General features: G+C 56.0%; 1 protein-coding gene across 1 annotated transcript; it reads right to left on the reverse strand.

Moving 5' to 3' along the window:
- Positions 1-155: 155 nt before the first annotated feature.
- Positions 156-18,529, reverse strand: HPN (hepsin). Its single transcript, XM_008139797.2, has 13 exons — positions 18,396-18,529; positions 17,765-17,834; positions 11,914-12,015; positions 11,790-11,831; positions 4,887-5,016; positions 4,692-4,814; positions 4,506-4,546; positions 4,034-4,199; positions 3,744-3,934; positions 1,376-1,471; positions 1,036-1,178; positions 710-874; positions 156-496 (listed from the first exon to the last, which is right to left on the reverse strand). The coding sequence occupies exons 2-13, from the start codon at positions 17,778-17,780 to the stop codon at positions 458-460; spliced, it is 1,254 nt and encodes a 417-aa protein (XP_008138019.2). The 5' UTR covers positions 17,781-17,834; positions 18,396-18,529; the 3' UTR covers positions 156-457.
- Positions 18,530-20,321: the final 1,792 nt, after the last annotated feature.

A 20,321-nucleotide genomic window follows, 5' to 3' on the forward strand; every position in this document is an offset into this window, starting at 1 on the left:
CCAGTTATGAATCAATTCTCTTCTCCTCTAATTCCAGTGGGAATTAGAGGTCACAGTCCCTGCCTGGTTTATTCCAGGCCCAAATTCCTTGTTTCCTTCCCCAAAAAATATCCTCATTGCTTCTTACGTTTGCAAACTCAGAGGCCACATTAATCAAAACCAATTTTATTATTTAAAGAACAGCTTTTCATCAGGGATACCTAGATGGGGATCCCCAGATGGCAGAACAATATTTACATGCGGGTCAGGAAGGTGAGTCCCCGGTAGTCCCGGGGCTGAGTGGGCCCGCCACTGTGGAAGACAGGACCCTGGAGGGAGGGTATCCTCGGACTTGTGGGCTGGGCCCAAGAAGAAAAAAGTTCCATCCCAGGCCCAGGGTGGATCCCACCGTGTGGGGCTGAGGCCACCTAGATCAACGCGGGCCCCGGAGGCGTCTGCAGCCAGGAGGAGCGTCAGGTCAGAGCTGAGTCAGCATGCCGCTGGCTTCGGAGTGAATCTGGGGAGACAATTGGGGCCGTCTGAGGTCTGAGAGGCTTCCCCGAAAGTCCCACAACTAGCCTCCTCTTCCAAGAAGCCCTCTGAAATGCCTCTGTTCCACCGGGTGCCTCTTCCAGGTCTGAGCAAAGGTCTCCAGAAAACCCTGCCTCCCTTCCCCAACGAGAGTCCCAGATAGTCACATCCTCTGGCTCCACCTGGGCCCCACCTTCACCTTGATGGCCTGGAAGATCCACTCCCGGAAGTCACTGACTTTGGTGTAGACGCCTGGCTTCTGGGCCAGGGCACAGCCAGTGCCCCAGCTCACAATGCCACAGAGCCGCCAACGCGGGGTCCGAGAGATGCTGTCCTCACACACGAAGGGGCCACCACTGTCGCCCTGGTGGGGGAAGGGGAGGCAAGGCTGGAGGTGCTCTCGGACGGCCACGGGCTGCGGTCACAGAGTCCTCTGGCCCTGAGGTCGGGAGCCTGACCGCCCACTGCCCTGTGCCTCCATCTCTCGGGTGGCAGGGTCAGGGGCTGTCCCCCGCCATCCCTCACCTGGCAGGCATCGATGCCACCCTCCAGGTAGCCAGCACAGAACATCTTGGGCTTGATCTGGTTCCCGTAGAAGTCAGGACCGTTGCAGACATCGTTGCTGATTATGGGGACTCGGGCCTCCTGGAGTACCCCAGCCTGTTGGCCTGGGGGGGGGGGGGTGCGGGCAAGGCTGGGGAGAGCTGGTGAGCATGCACACCCCCCTCCCCTCCTGGTGCCCACCCCAGGCTCCTCGGTGTCCCTATGGCCCAGGGCCAAGAGGCACCAAACCTGCCAGACAGCTCTTCTCTGGCCCGGGTCAGTCTCCCGCATGGCGGCTTCCCAGGCAGAGGGTGGGACTCACCGTAGTACTGCGTGTTGCCCCAGCCAGTCACTGTACAAATCTTGCCATCCACCAGGGCCTGGCCGGCAGCTGGGAGGCACACGGGCTGGATGTACTCTGTGAGAGAGACCACGCTGGTCCAGCCCTACCTGGAGCCCACGTCTGTCCAGCTGCCTCCAGTGCCCCCGACACGCCCTGCCCTCTGTTCTTTAAAGCAGCGACAGCTGCAGTTGCTGTCTACTGAGCGCTCACTCGGTACCCGGCACCTTCCTGTGTCAGTTCCTTCCATCTCCATCCGCCCAGGGAGGAAGAGGACTATTAACCCCACTTCACAGAAGCGGGGACGAGGCCAAAGTCTCACGGTGAGTCAATGGCAAAGCCAGAATCTGAACCCAGATTGCCCAATTCCCAGGCCGTGTTCTTTTCTTTTTTTAAAAAAATATGTTTTTATTTATTTATTTGTTTTTAGAGAAAGAGGAAGGGAAAGAGATATAGAAACATCCATGATGATAGAGAAACATCGATTGGCTGCCTCTTGCACACCCCCTACTGCGGACCGGGCCTGCAACCCGGGGCATGTGCCCTGACTGGGAATCGAACCCGCAAACTTTGGTGCAAGGGACGCTCAACCAATTGAGCCACACTGGCCAGGACTCATATTCACCTTTTTAATCATGTCAATCACCCCAGGAAGTCCTTTTTACAGATGAGGGCAACTAGAGCACAGAAAGGAAAAGCCACGTGCCCCAGGTCACACAGCTGGCAAGGACCTGCGTCTGACGGTGAAGCTGTTACCCCTCAGCCGTGTTTTTTAAACCCCAGCCCCTCTAACCCCACCTGTCCCCCACCCCCGTGCCTCATGGACACTTCCTCACTTCAGTGCTGTTGACCCCTCACTCTTTTCACTAAAGAGGAGACTTGGTTTTGTTTTAAGGGGAAAAAAGAACATGCATCACCCCCTTAAATGGAAAAACCAGTATCATGAATCATTAAAAAGAAAATAACCATAAAAATAAGTATAATGCAAACCACAAAATGGTCCTGGCTTCCCTGGCACCCAGCCTACGGGTTGCAGGCCGATTCCAGTGCCAGGAGGCCTGGGCTCGAACCTCTGCCATTTGCCAGCCGTGGGAACCTGAGACATTATTTACCTCCTCTCTGTCGGGACCTCTCCCCAGGTGGAAAACAGGATGATAAAAGGGCCCGCCCTCCCAGGCTGCGGTGAGAACTAACTGAGCTTGTGCACGGGACCCTGGGAACAGGGCCTGACACAGAGCAGGCGCCGGGCAAGTGTTGGTGTTCACTCCTCCCATCGCTACATCACTTTATGGTGCTCTTTCACTATATCATCAGACGGGTGCCTGTCGGAGGCCCAGCGCCACCACCACGGTCTTTATTATTATTACACACGACAGCCTGCGGAGGGCTGCAGCCCGAGGCCTGCCCTCAGCCCGCCAGGCGGGCCTGGAGACGTGTCAGAGACACCCTGGCCCCGCGTGAGTCTTCCTCATTGGGAGCCAGGGAATGCCCCGGAGAGCTGCAAGGGGGGATGACTCTTAACTGCCCGATTCGTCCATATACTTAAAACACTGTCTTCATTTCATTTGATTGGGTTTTTGTGGTAAAAAAAAATGTTTTTGATATGTGATTCATATACCACACAATTCCCCCACTTAGGATGCACAAGTCAACGGTGTTCAGTGGGCTCACAGAGGTTGAGTAGCATGCGGAGCACCGGGAAGGTACATCCAGCACCGCAATCCATTTTTAGGACATTTGCATCACCCCCCCAAAGAAACCCTGTGCCCTTACCTGTCACCCCTAATCTCCCCATCCCCATCCCTGGCCACCACGAATCTGCTTTCTTTCTCCATAGACGTGCCTATTCCGACAGTCCCTGTAAACGGAACCACATAGCGACCTTTTGTGTCCGACTTCTTTCTTAGCAGAATGTTTTCAAGGGTTGGCCACTGCGTATCACAGAAATGGTTGTTCCTTTCTATGGCCAAATAGTATTCTATTGTGTGGATTGGCCACGTTTTTATCCGTCTGTCAGAGGACAGACAGGGTCGTTTCTACCTGTTGACCACGGCGAACAGTGCTGCTGTGAATGCTTGTGCACAGGCTCCTGTGTGGACACGTGTGTTCGTTTCTTTGGGGCGTCCCCCAGGAGTGGAATCGCTGGGTCGCATGGCAACTCCATGTTTCACTTTCTGAGGAACTGCCCGACTTTACAGAGCGGCCGCACTCATCATTCCCACTTGGTGGGCACCCACTTGCGTCCCTCAAGAGCATTTCCCTTATCCCCGTGGACTCCTAGGCCCCTGGTCCCTCCTCTGACCTCCCGGCCTCAGCGGTCCCCAGGCCAGGGCTCAGCCCCCAGACTTACCTGTAAGGGGCAGGGGGCTGGAGAGGTGGACCAGAGCGATATCATTACTGTTCTCCTCGCTGTTGGGATCCCGAAAGGGGAGATAGCCCCCGTGGTAGACTACTGCCTGAACCCCCATCTGCAGGCCGTGGGGTGAGGCCTGGGCAACAGCGCCGGCAAACACACGCCATCGTGACAGGACCCGGTTCCGCCTACCAGAGAACAGGAGGGGAGGGTGGCAGCCTGCCTGGAAGCAGCCTCCCCACCTGGCGGCCCCCGCTGCCCTCCTCAGTGCCGTGGGGGTCACTCACTCAGGGAAGCAGTGGGCGGCTGTCAGCACCCAGTCTCCGGAGAGCAGGGACCCGCCACAGAGGTGCGCTCCGTCATAGCGAAGACTGACTTGCCACGGCCACTTGCCCAGGCTGGTGTCCTGGCCTCCCACAATGCGGTCTACGGGCAGCTTCCTGCGGCCACAGTCTGTGGGAGAGGGGAGTCAGGGGGAGCGGGGGGGGGCGGGGGGCTGGGAGCCCTCAGGGCCAGCCCTGCCCCAGGGGGTCTGAGAGAACACGCCCCACTCCGGGAGTGTGAGGGGGGCTCCCCCTTGGGGGGGTCTGAGAGGACACGACCTGGTCCTTGGAGGACCTAAGAGGGTACGGCCTGCTTGGGGTTGTCCGATGGGACAAGGCCCTGCCCTGGGCGATCTGAAGGGGACAGGGACCCATCCTTGGGGGGCATGGCCCTACCCTGGTCTCCGAAAGAGGGCTCTGAGTGTCAGGGTCTCACCTTGGCAGATGGTAGCCAGGAACCGGCCCCTGGGACAGTCACTGCAAGAAAGACAGGGATGGGGCCAGAGAGAAACAGAAAGAGGCCAGTTCACACAGAGAAGGAGAATGAGGAAGAGCAGGTAGGGGCGCCTCGGGAGCTGCGGGGCCGGGGGGTGTGCCCCCACCTGCCCGCCGCCCTCCTCACCACACGGAGATGACCTCGAGCAGCCTCCGGGCGTAGGGCAGCCTCCCCTCGTCCACACAGAAGAAGCCTGACGTGCCGTTGGCACCCGCTGTCCGCACATCCAGCTCCGAGTGGGCCAGTGCCCTGGGCAGGGCAGGGGTCAGGCCTGCTCCTCCCACCCTCCCGCGGCCACCCCTCCAAGGGGCACCCCAGTACCTGAGGAAGCCCATCTCCTCACAGCTGAGCCCCGCCACCCTGGCATTGGAGCGCGAAGAGCACAGCAGCCGCCACGTCCCCTCCGTCTCGTCAAAGACTGTGAGCCGAGTGTCTGCCGGGCTGACCTGCACTGCAGGGGGACAGGACGGCCACACGCTCGCCTCCTGCCCAGCCCTCCTGGCTGTGCTCTGCCGTGTGTTCTGGTCTGAGTCCCCGCAGGGCTGATCAGAGCACCCCAGCACCCCCCCGCCCCGCCCCCGACTCCTGACTGTGTCCAGAAGGGCACGTGACAAATTGGACCAAGGAACAGCCGCCCAGGGACTCTGGCTGGCCCTGCTGGGGACGGGGACGTGCCTCTTTCCACAGGACTCCCTGAGCTGGCTGCTCACGGGCTCAGTCTGGGACTTTGCTGGGACACTTGGAAAGAGGGAAACTGCTTCAACCAGTCCCCCGGGGAACGGTGCGTGAGGGAGGCGGCATGTGCTGAGGCCGTCTTTGCCCACGTGAGGGGACAAATAAGCCAACACGGAGGAAAGCCGAGAGATTTCTGCTAATCGTTTCAAGCTCCTTGATGGAGCCAGGCTTGAAGAACCCCCTAGAAGTGGTTGAGCTAACCATTCCCTTCTTCATTTAGCCAGTTTATTTTTCTTTTCTTCCGTCTTTTGCCATCTGAGGACCCTTGACTAATACATCAGATTGCCAAAAATATTTAAAGAGACATCTTATAGTTTTAAATTTTAAAAAAAGAGGAAAGGATAGGTATCTTTCCCGTAGGACTTGCCAGAGCCTTGAGTATATTAAAGTGCGTGGTAATTCCCCAAGCAGATGATGTAGTCCTCATTCATTCACTCATTCATTCGCCAAACTAACTACGCTTTAACTAGACACAGACTTCAGGCTTAGTCCTATGAGGGGTGATGCTAGGTACACAAAGATGACGAAGACAGCCCTCACCAAGCCGCAGTCTGGGGTGAGGGAAATAACAATACACATCACCCAACAAGGCACACCCTCACACGGAGACGAGGCGGGGCCGGGACACACGGGAGGGCTGAACAGCGCCTGGGAGGGATTGATTCCTCCTGCCCGGCGCTGGTGGCGTTGAAAGCCGACGTCCTCTCAGCTCCTCACAGGCTGCTCCCCACACACGGCCAGAAGGCCCTTGTTCACCCCTGAGCCAGGCCACAGCCCTCAGGCACCGTTATTGGCCTTCCCCACTCAGTACATGGCGGCTCTAGTTTAGGCAGTGAACAAAGCAGGCAAAACCCCTGCTCTGCGGCATTCCAAGGCCAACAGGTGAGATGGATGAGGAAAGGTACAGATAAGGAAACTAGATCATGTGTCACCAAAGAAGGGGCCAGGGAGACAAATCAAGCTTTGACAGAGTCGGGGTGCTGGTGTGAGTGGTGAGGTTGGGGCGAGGCTGCGATTTTCAACAGCTGGGAAGGAAAGCTTCCCTGAGAAGCGGTGAGGGAACGAAGACCGGAAGGAAGTGAGAAGGAGAGTTGTGAAGCAAAGTGAGGGGACAGAAAACTAGGCCAAGGGAAGGAGGGAATGCAATTGCCAAGATCCTCGGGCTGGGGGTGGGGGCTGAGGAAGAGCAAGGAGGCTGGAGCAGAGTGAGCGAGGGGAAGGTGAGGCAGGAGACAGACTGGATCCACGCGAGGACTATGCTTTTAGCAGGAGTGAGGTGCTCCTGGGGAGGATCTGAGCCAGGAGGGCTCTGACCTGCCTAGGGTTCACAGGCTCCCCCTGGCTGTGTGTGGAGAACAGAGTGGGGGGTGGCGGGGGGCGGGTGAGGGAGGAGGGACTGGACGCAGGAGATAGAGGTGGCTGTATGTCCAGGAGGGAGAGGATGGAGGCTGGGCCAGGGTGGAGCACTGGAGGGGGAGAAGAGTTTAGATTTTGGACAGATTTTATAGGTGGAGCCCGCAGGGTTTGGGGACAATTGGATTAGGGAGAAAGAGAGGGGTCAAGGGCAATTCCAAGGTGTTTGGCCTGAGCCACTTGAAGGACTAAGCTGCCACGGACAGGGTTGGGGACAGCGGGAAGGTAGGTTTGGAGGAAGATCGGCTGTGAGCCTCTCCTTTTCTGAGAGCACGTTCTAGGACCCTGATTCTGGTGAAAGTCACTTTCGCATCCTCTCAGGGAAAACCCAGTGAGACCACATCAAGCAGAGCAGTCTTCCCCAAGCCCCACAGATCTGGGCAAGGACTTCCAGGGAGAACCCTGTCCTGCTGAGGACCTACTGTGCACCAGCGCTATGCTACATGCTCTCTGTCACTGTACCCCGAGGCCACAAAGGTCATCCCCATTTTCCAGATGGGTGAGTGGAAGCTTGGGGAGGTGGGGTGACTTGCCCTGCATCGCCAAACAAGGCAGAGAGAATAAGTACTCAGGCCCCAGTGACTCCAAACCCCAAGCTTTTAAAGTTGCCCCACACAGCCTCTTAGGCAACTTCCCCTCGTAAGGGTGAAACAATAACAGTGCAGAAATAATCATACTGACTACGTTTCCTGGGGATGTCCATGGGCTGGCCCCATGCTATGTGTCCTATTCTCTCCCATACCATCCCAGGAGGTAGAGACCATTTCTATGCCCATTTTACAGAGGAAGAAACTGAGCCTCTGAAAGCCTGGGGTGGGGGGCAGGGGCGGGCTAGAAGGGATTAATGGAAGGAAAAGGGGGACATATGTAATACTTTCAACAAAAAAAGATGTAAAAATCCTATATAATAAAGAGATATATATGCAAATTGACCATCACTCTAACACACAAGATGGCTGTCCCCATGTGGTCAAAGATGGCCACCCCCATGTAGACACAAGATGGCTGCCACAAGATGGTCAGCAGGGGAGGGCAGTTGGGAGGGACCAAGCCTGCAAGAGAGGGCAGTTGGGGGAGATCAGGCCTGCAGGGGAGGACAGTTGAGGGGGACCAGGCCTGCAAGGGAGGGCAGTTGGGGGAGATCAGGCCTGCAGGGGAGGGCAGTTGAGGGGAACCAGGCCTGCAGGGGAGGGCAGTTGGGGGGAACCAGGCCTGCAAGGGAGGGCCGTTGGGGAGGACCAGGCCTATAGGGGAGGGCAGTAAGGGGCAATCAGGTCGGCAGGGGAGCAGTTAGACATTGATCAGGCTGGCAGGGGAGTGGTTAGGGGTGATCAGGCTGGCAGGCAAGCAGTTAGGGGCAATCAGGCAGGCAGGCAGGTGAGCGATTGGGAGCCAGCAGTCCTGGATTGTGAGAGAGATGTCCGACTGCCCATTTAGGCCTGATTCCACTGGGATTGGGCCTAAATGAGCAGTCGGACATCCCTCGAGGGGTCCCAGATTGGAGAGGGTGCAGGCTGGGCTGAGGGACACCTGCCCCCCCCCCCGTGCACAAATTTCATGCACCGGGCCTCTAGTAATAAAAGTAAATAAATAATTTTTTTTAAAAAAAAGGAAAAGAAACAGCCTCAGAAAGGATGTATTTTTCCAGGGGCCTAAAAACTGGCAAAGCCAAGATGTGAAACCAGGCCTGCTGACCTGCATACCCCCTGCTCCTTCTGTGGGTCTAACAGAGACCCTTACTTGTCCCCATCCCAAATACACTCACCCACAGCCCAGCTAAGAGCTTCCTGGCTAATAAGAAAAGATGAAATACTGCCATTTGCAACAACATGAATGGATCTTGAGAATATCATGCTGACTGAAATAAGTCAGACAGAAAGAGTCAAGAACCATATGATTTCACTCATATGTGGGATATAAAACTGAAAGCAACAAATGAACAGACAAGATAAACAAACAAACAAAAACAGACACAGACAATACGGTGGTTACCAGAGGAAGGGGGTTTGGGGGTAAGTAAAGGGTAAAGGGGGTCAAATATATGGTGACAGGAGATGATTTGACTTTGGGTGATGAACACATGATGCAATATACAGATCATTTTTCATAGAAATGCACACTTGAAGTCTATAACCAATGTCATCCCCATATATTTAGTTTTAAAAAGGCGTTTCCTGGCTTGCTTTAATCATGGCCCCTTGCTCTGGGGTTGGGCAGGGGCTTCCTGGCACCTCTGCTGGGTGGTACCCACCACCCCCTGAGTTCCAAGACCAAGACTTGGATTTGAAATACCAAGTGGGGTGGAGCAAATTCTTATTTTGAAATAAGTGCTCCAGAAATGTGATTTCCAAAAAGCATGAGGTTTTAGGAAACCATGATCACTTTATGATTGCATTTTAGGGAAGGTGGAGGGGGAAGGAATATAAAATGCCTCCTTCAACTATTTTTAAAGCCTTGTTTTGTGCCACTGTTTCTCACTTTTAAACGCTTTATTCTCATTTGTATTATTTTAATCAATGCAAAGTGTGCTCTGGGTCACCTGGCTTGCTTACCAAATTGTCTGATATATTTAGAGGTGTGACAACCCCAGAAAAACGTGGCAAGGGTATATATAGTTTTATTTTTCTGTGTGGGGATTTTTTGTTTGTTTTTTGTTTTGTAATTTCCAAACGCTTTTTGAAGACCCCAAGTAGAGCTGAAGGGCAAGGGTGCTGGCACTGGCCTGAGCTGGTCAAAACTGTGGCCTGTCACCTTCCGTCCCGTGAAGTCCAGGACAAGTTAGTTCATCTCAGCGGTTTGTATTTGTGCTCATTCCTTAAGCAAAGAGTTCCTGCCCTAGCCAGTTTGGCTCAGTGGATAGAGTGCCGGACTGCAGACCAAAGGGTCCTGGGTTCGATTCTGGTCAAGGGCACGTGTCTAGGTTGCAGGTTTCTCCCTAGGTTGCAGGCTCCTCCCCAGCCCAGGCCCTGGTCGGGGCACGTGCAGGAGGCAAACTCTCCCTCTCTCTTCTACTCTCTCTAAAAATCAATGGAAAAATATCCTCAAGTAAGGATTAAAAATAAATAAATTCCTGAGCATCCACCAAGTTCAGGACACTGTCTGGGGCAGTAAAGGAAGAAAAAAAAAAATGCCCCCGCCCTCCTAAAATTCTTCAGGAGTAAATAATCCACGGTGAGTGCGAGGAGAGTTTTATCCGCGCAGCCGGATGGCCATGGGGTTGGGGGCCATGCCATCTGGGAGTGCCGGAAGGCCTGGCTCGGGGAAGTTAAAACCAATGTTTACCAAATTGGCTGACAGCCAAGCCCTGCCTGGATCATTATGTCCTCTAATTCTCACCCCGAGCTTACCGATGAGAACATGGAGACTCTGCCAGGGCCCCCACTTGGCAGTGACACCGCAGAACCCCGAAACCTGCCTCCAGGTACGAGCTGGGAAGAAGTGGGTGAACAAAGGCTATGGTGCCAGGAGGGTCCCTCAAGGGTGTGAGGGCGCCGGGAGCAAGTGTGAAGTGAGGGCGGAGACGGCCCTCGCGGGGAGCCCAAGGGCGGTGGGAGCCACGGAGGGACTTGGCAGGGGCATGATCCCTCTGCCCTGCCCCTGATGTGACATGTAGTCTCGGGCAAGTAAGTGCACTTCAATGGCCTCAGTTTCCCCATCTGGGGTGATGATAATAGCTCCAGCGTCACCAGGCTATTGTGCAAGGACCACAGCCAGGGCCTGGCACGTGGGAGCCCTCACTACGGCAGCTCCCGTTTCTTGAGGGGCCACAGCACGTGCAGGTTCTGCACAAGAGCTGAGCCCAGCTGCCGGTTCCAGACCCCCAAGCTTCCCAGCTCTGTGACCTGCAGCATATCACCTGGCCTTTGTGTGCCTTGGTTTCCCCAAACTAAAATGGGCCGCGGTGAGGGTTTAATGAATTGACACCTGTAGAGCCACGGCCTGTGCCTGGCACACGGAAGTGCTGGCTTGACCACCAGCATGGATGCTGGCTTCCCTTGTCTGGATTTTCATTTCTTCTCTTAACGTGAGCTGAGTCCTTTATGGAAGCAGATGAGGCGCATGGGAGTGAAAAAGGTACCCCATCACCCAGCTTCCCCTTCCTTCCTGCTGTCTGGACCACGGAAAGGCAGCGTGGAGTGGGCATTTTGGGCGACTCGTTCATTCATTCCACAATGAGCTTCTGTGCCTGTTTATCAGCGCGGCCATTCTCCCCTGCCTGCTGCAGACACGGCTCCATTGGGCACGTCTAAGGGCCGTGCCTGTCCCCTCATCGGCCAGTTGTGTGTTCTCCCTGGTCCTCACTTTCCACATCTGTGAATGGGGATGATAGCAGCTACCTTCTTAGGGGAGCTAGAGAGTTCACTGGTTTCATACAGTGCCTCCCAGACATGTTTTGTCTACGCTCTGCAGTAAAAATAAAACCAAAAAACAGTGTCCCGTCGTGATGAGGACTTGAACTTAGGTTTTCTGAGGCAAACCATCCCATGGCTCTGGGCCTCAGTTTCCCCGTCTTTAAAATGGAGAGGATAACTGTCCCACCCTCATAAAACCAAAATAAAAGATTAACCAGAGTTTCTCTTACTGAGAGAGACTCATTAGAATATTTTCTAGTCTAATCTATTTCATACTTTTTAAAAAAATATATTTTATTGATTTTTTACAGAGAGGAAGGGAGAGAGAGAGAGTCAGAAACATCGATGTGAGAGAAACATCGATCAGCTGCCTCCTGCACAGATGTGCCCGCAACCAAGGTACATGCCCCTGACCAGAATCGAACCTGGGACCCTTCAGTCCGCAGGCCGACGCTCTATCCACTGAGCCAAACCGGTTTCGGCTATTTCATACTTTTTAACATCCGATTTTCAACTCACTAATTTAATTGTATGATACATTAATGGGGAACACATTTAGAGTCTGAAAAACACTGGGTTAGACAAGTGGATTCCTTACAGCAGCACCTGGTCCAGACAAGCCCTCGGCACCGAGTGCATTCATTCAAAAATCCTTCCACTGAGCTCCCACCAGGCACAGGTTTCCTCCAGGGCGCCCCAGAGGGTCCCAGCCTGCTTTACTCACCTGGATACAGTGGCTTCTGATCACTCCTGAGTAGAACGGTCACTGCAGAGAAGGCAGAGGTGAGGCCAGGTAGGCTGGGGCCGCAGGGGCAGGGGAGGGTAGAGGTGCAGGGGGCCACTCTCACCAATGGCCCAGGATGCTGCCCCGATGCCTGTCAGGAGCAGCAGCGTCCCTGCCGTGAGAGCTGCTACCTTGGATCCAGAACAACATGGCACAGGCCGGCCACCTGCAACAGAGACCATGCTGGGGCCACTGCCAGGCCCGTCCTCGTCAGGGTGGGGTCTGGGCACAGGGTCAGCTCTGTCTGCCCCCACATGTCTGAGCCTCCCAGGCCCAGTTGGCAGGGCTGCCTCTCCGCTGCAGCGAGGACAGCCAGGTGTCCAGCTCCTCAAGGGTTTCAGCTGGGAAGGGGAGTGGCTGGGTCAGCTGCCACCCTCGCTGCCCGCACTCCTGGCATTTCTCCTCCCCAGTGACGCTGCTTTGTAGCTCCGCCATCACGTTGGGACATCTCTTCCTGGACCTCTCACTTCTGCTAACTTTCCCAGACGTTCTTGGAGCCTCTTGGGGGCTGTGACTCCTGACCTTTTGCCCTCTTGGCAGCTCTCTTCCCTGCTGTTTGGCATTCCCTCACTGCCTCATTTCTCTCTAATGTTCCAGACCCTCTGTCCCTGGGTACCAGACTTTTCCCACAGGACCCAGCCCCAAGGTCTTCAAGTTTGCCCCTGGAGGTTAAGAACTTAAAGTTTGAAAACTTGCCAGCCTTACTTCTAAATACTGACCTTCCCCACTCTTAGCTGAGACCTTCCTTGGGACAGGTGACATCACCTCTTTGAGCCTCAGTTTCCTCACCTATTTAATGGGCATCCACCTAGTACTCACCTCTAAAAATAATACTTTTAAATAATCAAGTTCTTTTAAATAATAGCCAAACTCTTATCAGATGCTTATTATGCTCCAAGTACTGCTCTAAATGCATTAATGTATTCAGTCCTTATCTCAGTTATGAGTCCCGTTTTTCATATAGGGGAAACTGAGGCCCGGAGAAGAATCACATGACTGAAGTGACTCAGCTAGCAAGAGGCAGTGTTGGGTCCTGAACCCTGGGAAGAATTGGAGCTGGGGCTCAAATGTATAACCACTAAGCCATGCTACCTCTCCCTGTACATAGTCCCTGGCATATAGCAAGTTCTCAAAAAGTGCCTTTCGATCATTAAAGCAGTGTGGTCCTGGCAACTCCCTTCACCTCTCTGGGCCTCCGTCTTCTCATTGGTAAAATGGAGCCTTATTCATCCATTGTCCCGTTGAGCATCTGCTGTGTACTGGGTACCATTCTAGGCTCTAGGGCAGTGATGGCGAACCTATGACACGCGTGTCAGCACTGACACGCGTAGCCATTTCTGATGACACGCGGCCGCTGAGGTGGCCACATGCCGAGGATGAAACATTTGCTGCTCCTGGGGATGAAACATTTGCGAAATAATGTTTTTTCCTCAAAGTGACACACTACCCGAGTTATGCTCAGTTTTTTGGCGAAGTTTGACACACCAAGCTCAAAAGGTTGCCCATCACTGCTCTAGGGACACGTCCCAAAACAAGATGGATGAGATGCTGGCCATAGGGCTCACATTCTCATGTGCGTAAGGTGAGGGGAAAGTGAACAAGTAGACAATAAATGAACTTGATAATTTCCAGTTGTGGCAAAGACTATAAAGAAAATAATGCATGTCGGGGGCAGCAGGTAGCTTCTGTAGGGTGCTCAGGGAGGGCCTCCCTAATAAGTGAATTTTTTTTTAACAAATACGGTGTTTTTTCTCATTGATTTGTAAGAGAGAGGGATAGAGAGAGAGAGAAACATCAATGACAGAGAAAGCTCATTGATTGGCTGCCTCATGCACGCCCCCTACTGAGAATGGAGCCTGCAGCCCAGGCATGTGCCCTGACCAGGAATCAAAACAGTAATCTCTTGGTTCATGGGTAGATGCTCAACCACTGAGCCACACAAGCCCTAATAAGTGACCCAGCCATGCAAAGACCTTAAGGAAGAACACTGTGGGCAGAGGGAACAGCACAGTCAAAGGCCTTGAGGCAGGAATAAGCATGATCTGTTAGAGGGCAAGAGAGGCCACTGATATGGCCAGAATGGCATGCACTTGGGGAAGACAGTGGAACCAAAGCTGGGGCCAGCCAGGGAGGCCTGGGACCTGGGGAGAAGATGGATTTTATTCCCTGTACAATAGGGCCCCTGGGGATTAAAAGCTAACCCCTTGGCTAGGCCTTTCGGAAGGAACAAAGAGAAAAGGCTGCTGAAAGCCTTCAGCTGGGCCTGGCATGTGCCTGACTGCCCTTGGCATCTGCAAGGCCCTCCCAGGGCTACAGGAGATCCCATTCTCTCGTCTGTGGCATGGTCATCTGGCCGACAGGCACAGGGCCAGCCAAGCACCCGGAACAGAGCGGGGAGTGGTTCAGGACCTTCCTGGGATGGCCGCTCTCCAGGTGTCTTAAGAATCTGAGAGCCCAGCGGTTCTCGTCAGGCACGAGAGAACACTCCCTCCCTCCAAAGAGGCCCAGCTGGCAGACCTCGCCATGTCTCAGGAGGGCCTCCCGGGCCCACTCCCAACTCTGTACCCAAGCCCTTTCCTGGTTCTAGTGGGAGGTCCTGGTCCCTTTGTTTTCAGCTGTGCCTGCTGTGCCTGCTAAGGCAGAAAGCTCTGCCACCCATGTCTCCTAGGGCGAGAGGGAGAGCCTCCTTCCATGCCCTCTGGTTCGGGGGACTTCGAGCAACCCCCCAACAGGTGCCTCTGGTGGACAGGAAGCACTCTCACTCTGAGAGAAGACCATCCTTGTCGTGATTCTATGGGAGCCACCGGGCCTTTTAGATCAGTGAGCCAGCTCCCCGCGCCCCGCCCCACCCCCCCCCCCCCCGACTTCACCCAGAGGCTCTGCTCTGCACTCCTGCAGGGGCGCCTCCTTCTGCCCCCACCATTTGTCTGTAAAACCCTCACAAGTGACAGCTCTGGCTCCTTGTCTCTGAGACTCTACTCAGCTGACGGCTTCATGTCTCAGTCCCCCTCAGACCCAACTTCAACTCCCTGAATGGAAGTCCCCTCACTTAAATTCTGAGACGCCTGGAGGTCTTTCCTTCTACTTCTCCGACAGTGCCTTCTCCATCTCCTGACCTATTTATCTCTGAAATCTGGAGTTCACAGAGCGGGCCACGGTCTCCCCGGTCTCCACAGCCTCAGTTTCCCTTTTCTGCCCCGGGCCAGGACTTTCCTGCAGATTAAAGTCCTGCAGCCCCTTAGATGTTCCCTCCTGGAATCTTCTAGGCCTTTCACACCTCAGGTCGCACACTGGCCTCCATGTCTCCCCAAATCCCCAGGTCGCACCTGAGGCCCTCATCCTCAGGCCTGCCCCTCCTCTGCAGGACACCTCCCTCCCTTCAGAGCGTGCAGGTCCCCAGCTTGCAGGCCTCCTGAATGTCTCCTGTCCACCTTCTTCTTCCCTGACCCTCACTCCATCCCGCTCCGGGCTCAGGCTCCCCCTCTGGTCCAGCCTCTACATGGAAGCTTGGGGGGATCTTGCTAAATATCAAACCCAACCGGTCCCTACTTTCCCTAGAACTCTCCGTGACTCCCCAACGTTCCACAGGACATAGTCCAAGGCCTCAGCTCTGCGGCGCCAGCAACCCTAGCACATAAGCACGGCTGGTAGAGATCTGAGAGTTGAACATCTATTTCCCCTAACCTGAGAGCCCTCCCAAAAAAACAACGGAAACCACAGAACCTACAAATAGAAGTTAGAAAAGAGCAACAACGCATACCAGACAGCGCCACCTTGTGGAGAGACCCAGCACACCCAGGCATCTGCCTGCCCCTCCTCAAAAATAGTGGGGACAGACCTCGGTCCCACTGACACACCTCATCACCCTCTCAGCTCCATTTCAACTTTACCCCCAGGAATACCCAAATTAGCCACGTGCCACCGCGCCCCCAGCAGTCCGCTACCTGCCAGACATTTAGCTAGGCTGTTCCCTCTGCCTGGCACACCCTCCTACTCCCTCCCCGTCATGGGTGTCAACTCAGATATCACCTCCTCCAAGGCTGAGTCCCCAGGAGCACCAAGACCCTCCAGTTGGGCCTAACACAAGGCCGAGCAACCACTGCAGCAGCAATGGCTCTCAACCCGCACGCCAACTCACAGTCCTGTCCCGCAGATCCTCAAGTCTTTGCAGCTGTTGGTGAGGAAGGTATTGCTATCCCCTCCCTGGCTTATGGGTGAGGAAAAGAGGCCCAGAGAGGTGCAGCCACTTACCCCAGGTCACCCAGCACATAAGCACGGCACCACAACCTTTCAGCATCTGGGTCCTGGTTGGACCGCACCCTCCAGCCAGACTCCCCTCCAAGACCGGGCCTGAGCTGCCTGAGGACGCACTGGAGCCCACTGTGCCTCAGTCCCCTCTGTACCCAGACCTGTCTCTGTCCATCCTTCCCATCGTTTGCAAAATGGAGACGGTACCCAGGCACACCTCACAGGGTGGTGTGCGTATTTAAATGCAGGGAGCGCCTTCTCCTGAGCCCCTGGAAGTTGGCCGCACTCTGGCCATCGCTGAATGGTTGGGGGTCTGAGTGGCTACCTGTACTGAGACCCAAGGAGCCAGTGAACCACGCTGATCATTGTAGACAGCACACTCGGCACTTCCTGCATTCAATACTCGCACCACCCTGTGAGGTGTGCATGAACTGAAGTCCAGAAAAATGATGTCACTTGCACAAGATCATACAACAACGTAAGTGGCAGAAGCAGATGCAAACTCAGGCCAAAAGGTTCAACTCCAGAGTCTGTGTCCTTAACTGTAACAGCCAGTCTCCCCACCACGGCCCCAAATGAAGGAGAGGCCCAGGGTCAGCTGAGGAATTGCTGGGAGGTGAGGGGAAATGGAGGCATCCATTTTGCAGATGAAGAAACTGAGGCCCAGAGAGTTAGGCATACTGCTTGCTCAGGGCCTTAAAGCTAGAAAGCACTACTCCCTAGGACCGAACACAGCTAGCCTGGTTCCAGGAGGAAGAGAGGGAGTCCGCCCGGCTGGAGGGCAGGGAGGAAGAGTCGCCTCCCCCCAGACCCCCAGCTGGCTCCCATGGGTGGGGAAGGCCCAGATACCCAGGCTGTGGGGAGCCCTGGCTGGGGGCTGCCAAGAGCCCTTGAGGGCCAGCCCCTCGGCAGTGGCTTCTTCCCATGGCCCTGGAGTCGTTTCTCTGCTCTCTCCCCTCTCCTTCCATCCTGCCAGGTCCAAAGTCCTCCCTCTGCTCTTTTGCCCACAAGGCCAGGTGGCAGGAGGAATGTCTGAATTGGTGGGGGTCTCAGATCCCCGGGATTCCAAGTCTGCTGACCTCTGTCATGAGCTTTGGTTCACAGCATACAGCTCACATGCTAAGCCCCCGCCGGCATCCTGCTCCCAACCTCACACCCTGCCCGGCTGCCGTCCCTGCTCCCAACAGCCTCATGTGGCATTGGGATCCATGCTGGACCCAGGGGGGGGGACTGAAGTCCAGAAAAAAGATGTCACTTGCACAAGACCATACACCAAAAAAGTGGCAGAAGCAGATTCAAACTCAGGCCAAAAGGGTTCAGCTCCAGAGTCTGTGTCCTTAACCGTAACAGCCCGTCTCCCCACCACAGCCCCAAATGAAGGAGAGGCCCAGGGTCAGCTGAGGAATTGCTGGGAGGTGAGGGGAAACTGAGGCAAGGAGCCTGGAAGGTCATGCGGGGTAGCAGGTGGGCAGGTGGTGGCAACAGACGCACAGGACACGTGGTTAATAGTTAATCGGGTGGAGAAGGCTTCCGAGGGGGCGGGGGTGGGCCCGGGAGGAGTGCCAGCGAGAGGGGGCTCCCGGGGGGCGGAGGGTTGGGAAGAAAGCACAGAGGGAGGGGGCCGGCAGGCAGAGCCAAAGCGGGGGCTCACGGAAAGGGGGACTCACCCTCCTTCTCCGCCATGTCACAGCCTCTTGTTAATGATTCCCCGGCTGACCTCCTGGGCCGGGGCAGGACCTGTGGGGAGATGAAGGGAAAGGCAGGGCCTGGGGAGCCCAGCCCAGCTCCCGTGCCCCCGGTCCCAGGCGCCCATCCAGGGAGGCCGGAGGACCTGGGCCCTGGCCAGAGCACGCCGTGATCACGGACGCAGATTAGGCTGGGTTCAAGGCTGGGGTCAGTGTCTGACCGGTGGCCCGGGAGACACCTTGATGTGCAGGCTGGGGGGCTCCCGTGTCTCAGCCCGGAGGACAGAGGACTGAGGGTCTGAACTCCCAGGCAGAGTGGGGGCCTGGAGTCCTGGGCCCCGGGGAAAGATGGTTTTGGGGGCCAGGACTCCATGGTATGCGGTTGGAGGGGTGGAGGGCAAGGCACCTCGTTCTGAGGGAGAAGGAGAAGGGGGGCCCAATCTCTGAATCTGAAGAAAGCGGGGGGAGGGCTGCTCCAAGGTCCTTGGAGAGAAGCTAGAGAGCCCACTCTTGGGGTCCCTGGGAGCCCCTCAATTGGGAGGGGAGCATTGGGCTGGGTGGGAGCGAGGGGACCCCTAGCCGGGGGACTGGAACGGAGGGCCCTGGTCCTTACCCTGGGGTCCGGCCGGTGGGGGCGAAGCTGAGAGATGGTGCCAGGTGAGGGTCAGTCTCCAGGCCTGGGCAGGAGCATGGTGGCCCCGCGGCGGCGGCCAGGAGGCAGAGGCAGCGGCGTGGGGCCTGCTAGGCCTGGCTGCCTCACCTGAGGAGGAGGGGGCTGGGCAGGAGGCGGGGAAAGGGGTGTGGAGGGGCGGGCAAAGGGATTGGCAGCGCCGGAGGCCACCTGGCTGGTGGGGCAGGGTTTGCAGGGGCTGGACCCGGGGAGCCCAGCCACCTGCCTCCCTCCAGCCGGAGGGGTGGGTCCAGGTGTGCCCGTCAGGGGAGGTGGGAGTAGGGGCCGGTTTGGTCTGGGGACATGGGTTTGGGGAGACAGAGCAGGCTGGGGGTGCTTACGAAGACTAAAGAATGGGGATATGAATTAGAGGGAGTCAGACAGAGTGCCCCGATGGCCCTGTTCCTTCTCCTACCTCCGGCCCAGCCCCCGCCCGACCCCGGCTCAGGCCTAACTCTGTCCCTGCCCACCCCCTGTCCAGCTCCTGAACAAGGTAGTCTCTGTCCCTGCCCCAGTTCCAGGCCCTGCCCCGGACCCCTCCCCACACTCCTCCCCCGCCCCAACTCTGGCTCCAGCCTCTGACCCTTCCCAAGTCCCCGGCCCAGTCCGTCTGTTTTGCCCTGCTCATACATACACAAACCCCTGCCCCCCCCCCCCCAGCCTCCTCCCCCAGCTGCTTTCCTACAAGTCACGGGGGCTGGTTTGCTTTGGCAGCCTCTCTGCTGCCTGCAGCAATGACCTCTGGAGCCTGTAGAGTCCTAGGTAGGGGGGAAGGGGGCTTGGCCCGGAAAAGGCAGCACTGAGTGCTGAGGCCCAAGCCAAGTGGCCGGAAGTGACCAATGGCAAATATACACTGTCACAGTAGTGGTCAAGAGTGATCCACGTCACACCCCAGGTCCAGATAAACAGCCAGACACCATCAGACGCCTGACTGTGGACAGCCCCATAAACAGACCACAGCTCTCACCCAGCGAGGCTGTCCTCGCACAGTCAGACCCACCTGCTCACCCCACTCAGCCGCAGCCTCCCACAGGGGACACCCTGGTGTAGACTTGGTGCTGCTCAGCCCCTCGTCTCTCTCCCCTCTCTCTCCTTCCCCCTCTCCAACTCCCACCACTCCAGAGAGACCCACGCTGCTGAGGAATGAGGGAAGAAATGAAATGGAGTCACCACAGTGGGCTGTTACATTTCTAAAGTCAGTTAGGATACGGTATGAGGAAACAATCCTATTTTTGCTTTGGCTGCACTTGGAACTAGAACTTTTGGGCCTTCCAGCCATGCGTCAATGGCTGGGGATATAAACCCTACAGATCGCCCTCTGAAGAGCTTAGGGAAGAGTGTTCGTGTATCCAGACCCCTGACGTCTGATCACAACTTCACACCCGTTCAGAAGCCGAGAACGCAGAACGGACTTTTCCCTCAGCCATGTGCTTTTTACTGTAGGAACTCTCCATTTTTATCTCTTCCTGGGAACACTCTGGGTACCACACGATCGTGTTTATTTGCAAGCCCCAAGACCCTTGAATACTTGGCCATTTTTGATTTTAAAAAGCCTCCTGATCCGTTTGTGCTGAGTGGTTTGGGGCACACAAAAACCCACGCCACAGCTGCCGTGCCTCTTCTCGCCGCGGCAGCACGCCCTCCCGCGCTGCCTCCTTGGCTCCCTCCCAGCCTCCCTCCCACTCACGGTCACTGCTGAGCTAATGACACCCCCAATCCCACATTAATCAAGTACTAAGTGGCTGCAATTGCCGGGCTTTCAGCAGGCACTGAGCCTGAGACTCTGCACCCACCTGTTCCTTCCCCATCCTTATCCCTGAATGTGTGCAGGGAGGGCAGGTCCCAGGGAAAACTGAGGCTCTTGGATTT

This window comes from Eptesicus fuscus, chromosome 21, assembly GCF_027574615.1.
Source record: "Eptesicus fuscus isolate TK198812 chromosome 21, DD_ASM_mEF_20220401, whole genome shotgun sequence".
Lineage (NCBI taxonomy): Eukaryota > Metazoa > Chordata > Mammalia > Chiroptera > Vespertilionidae > Eptesicus > Eptesicus fuscus.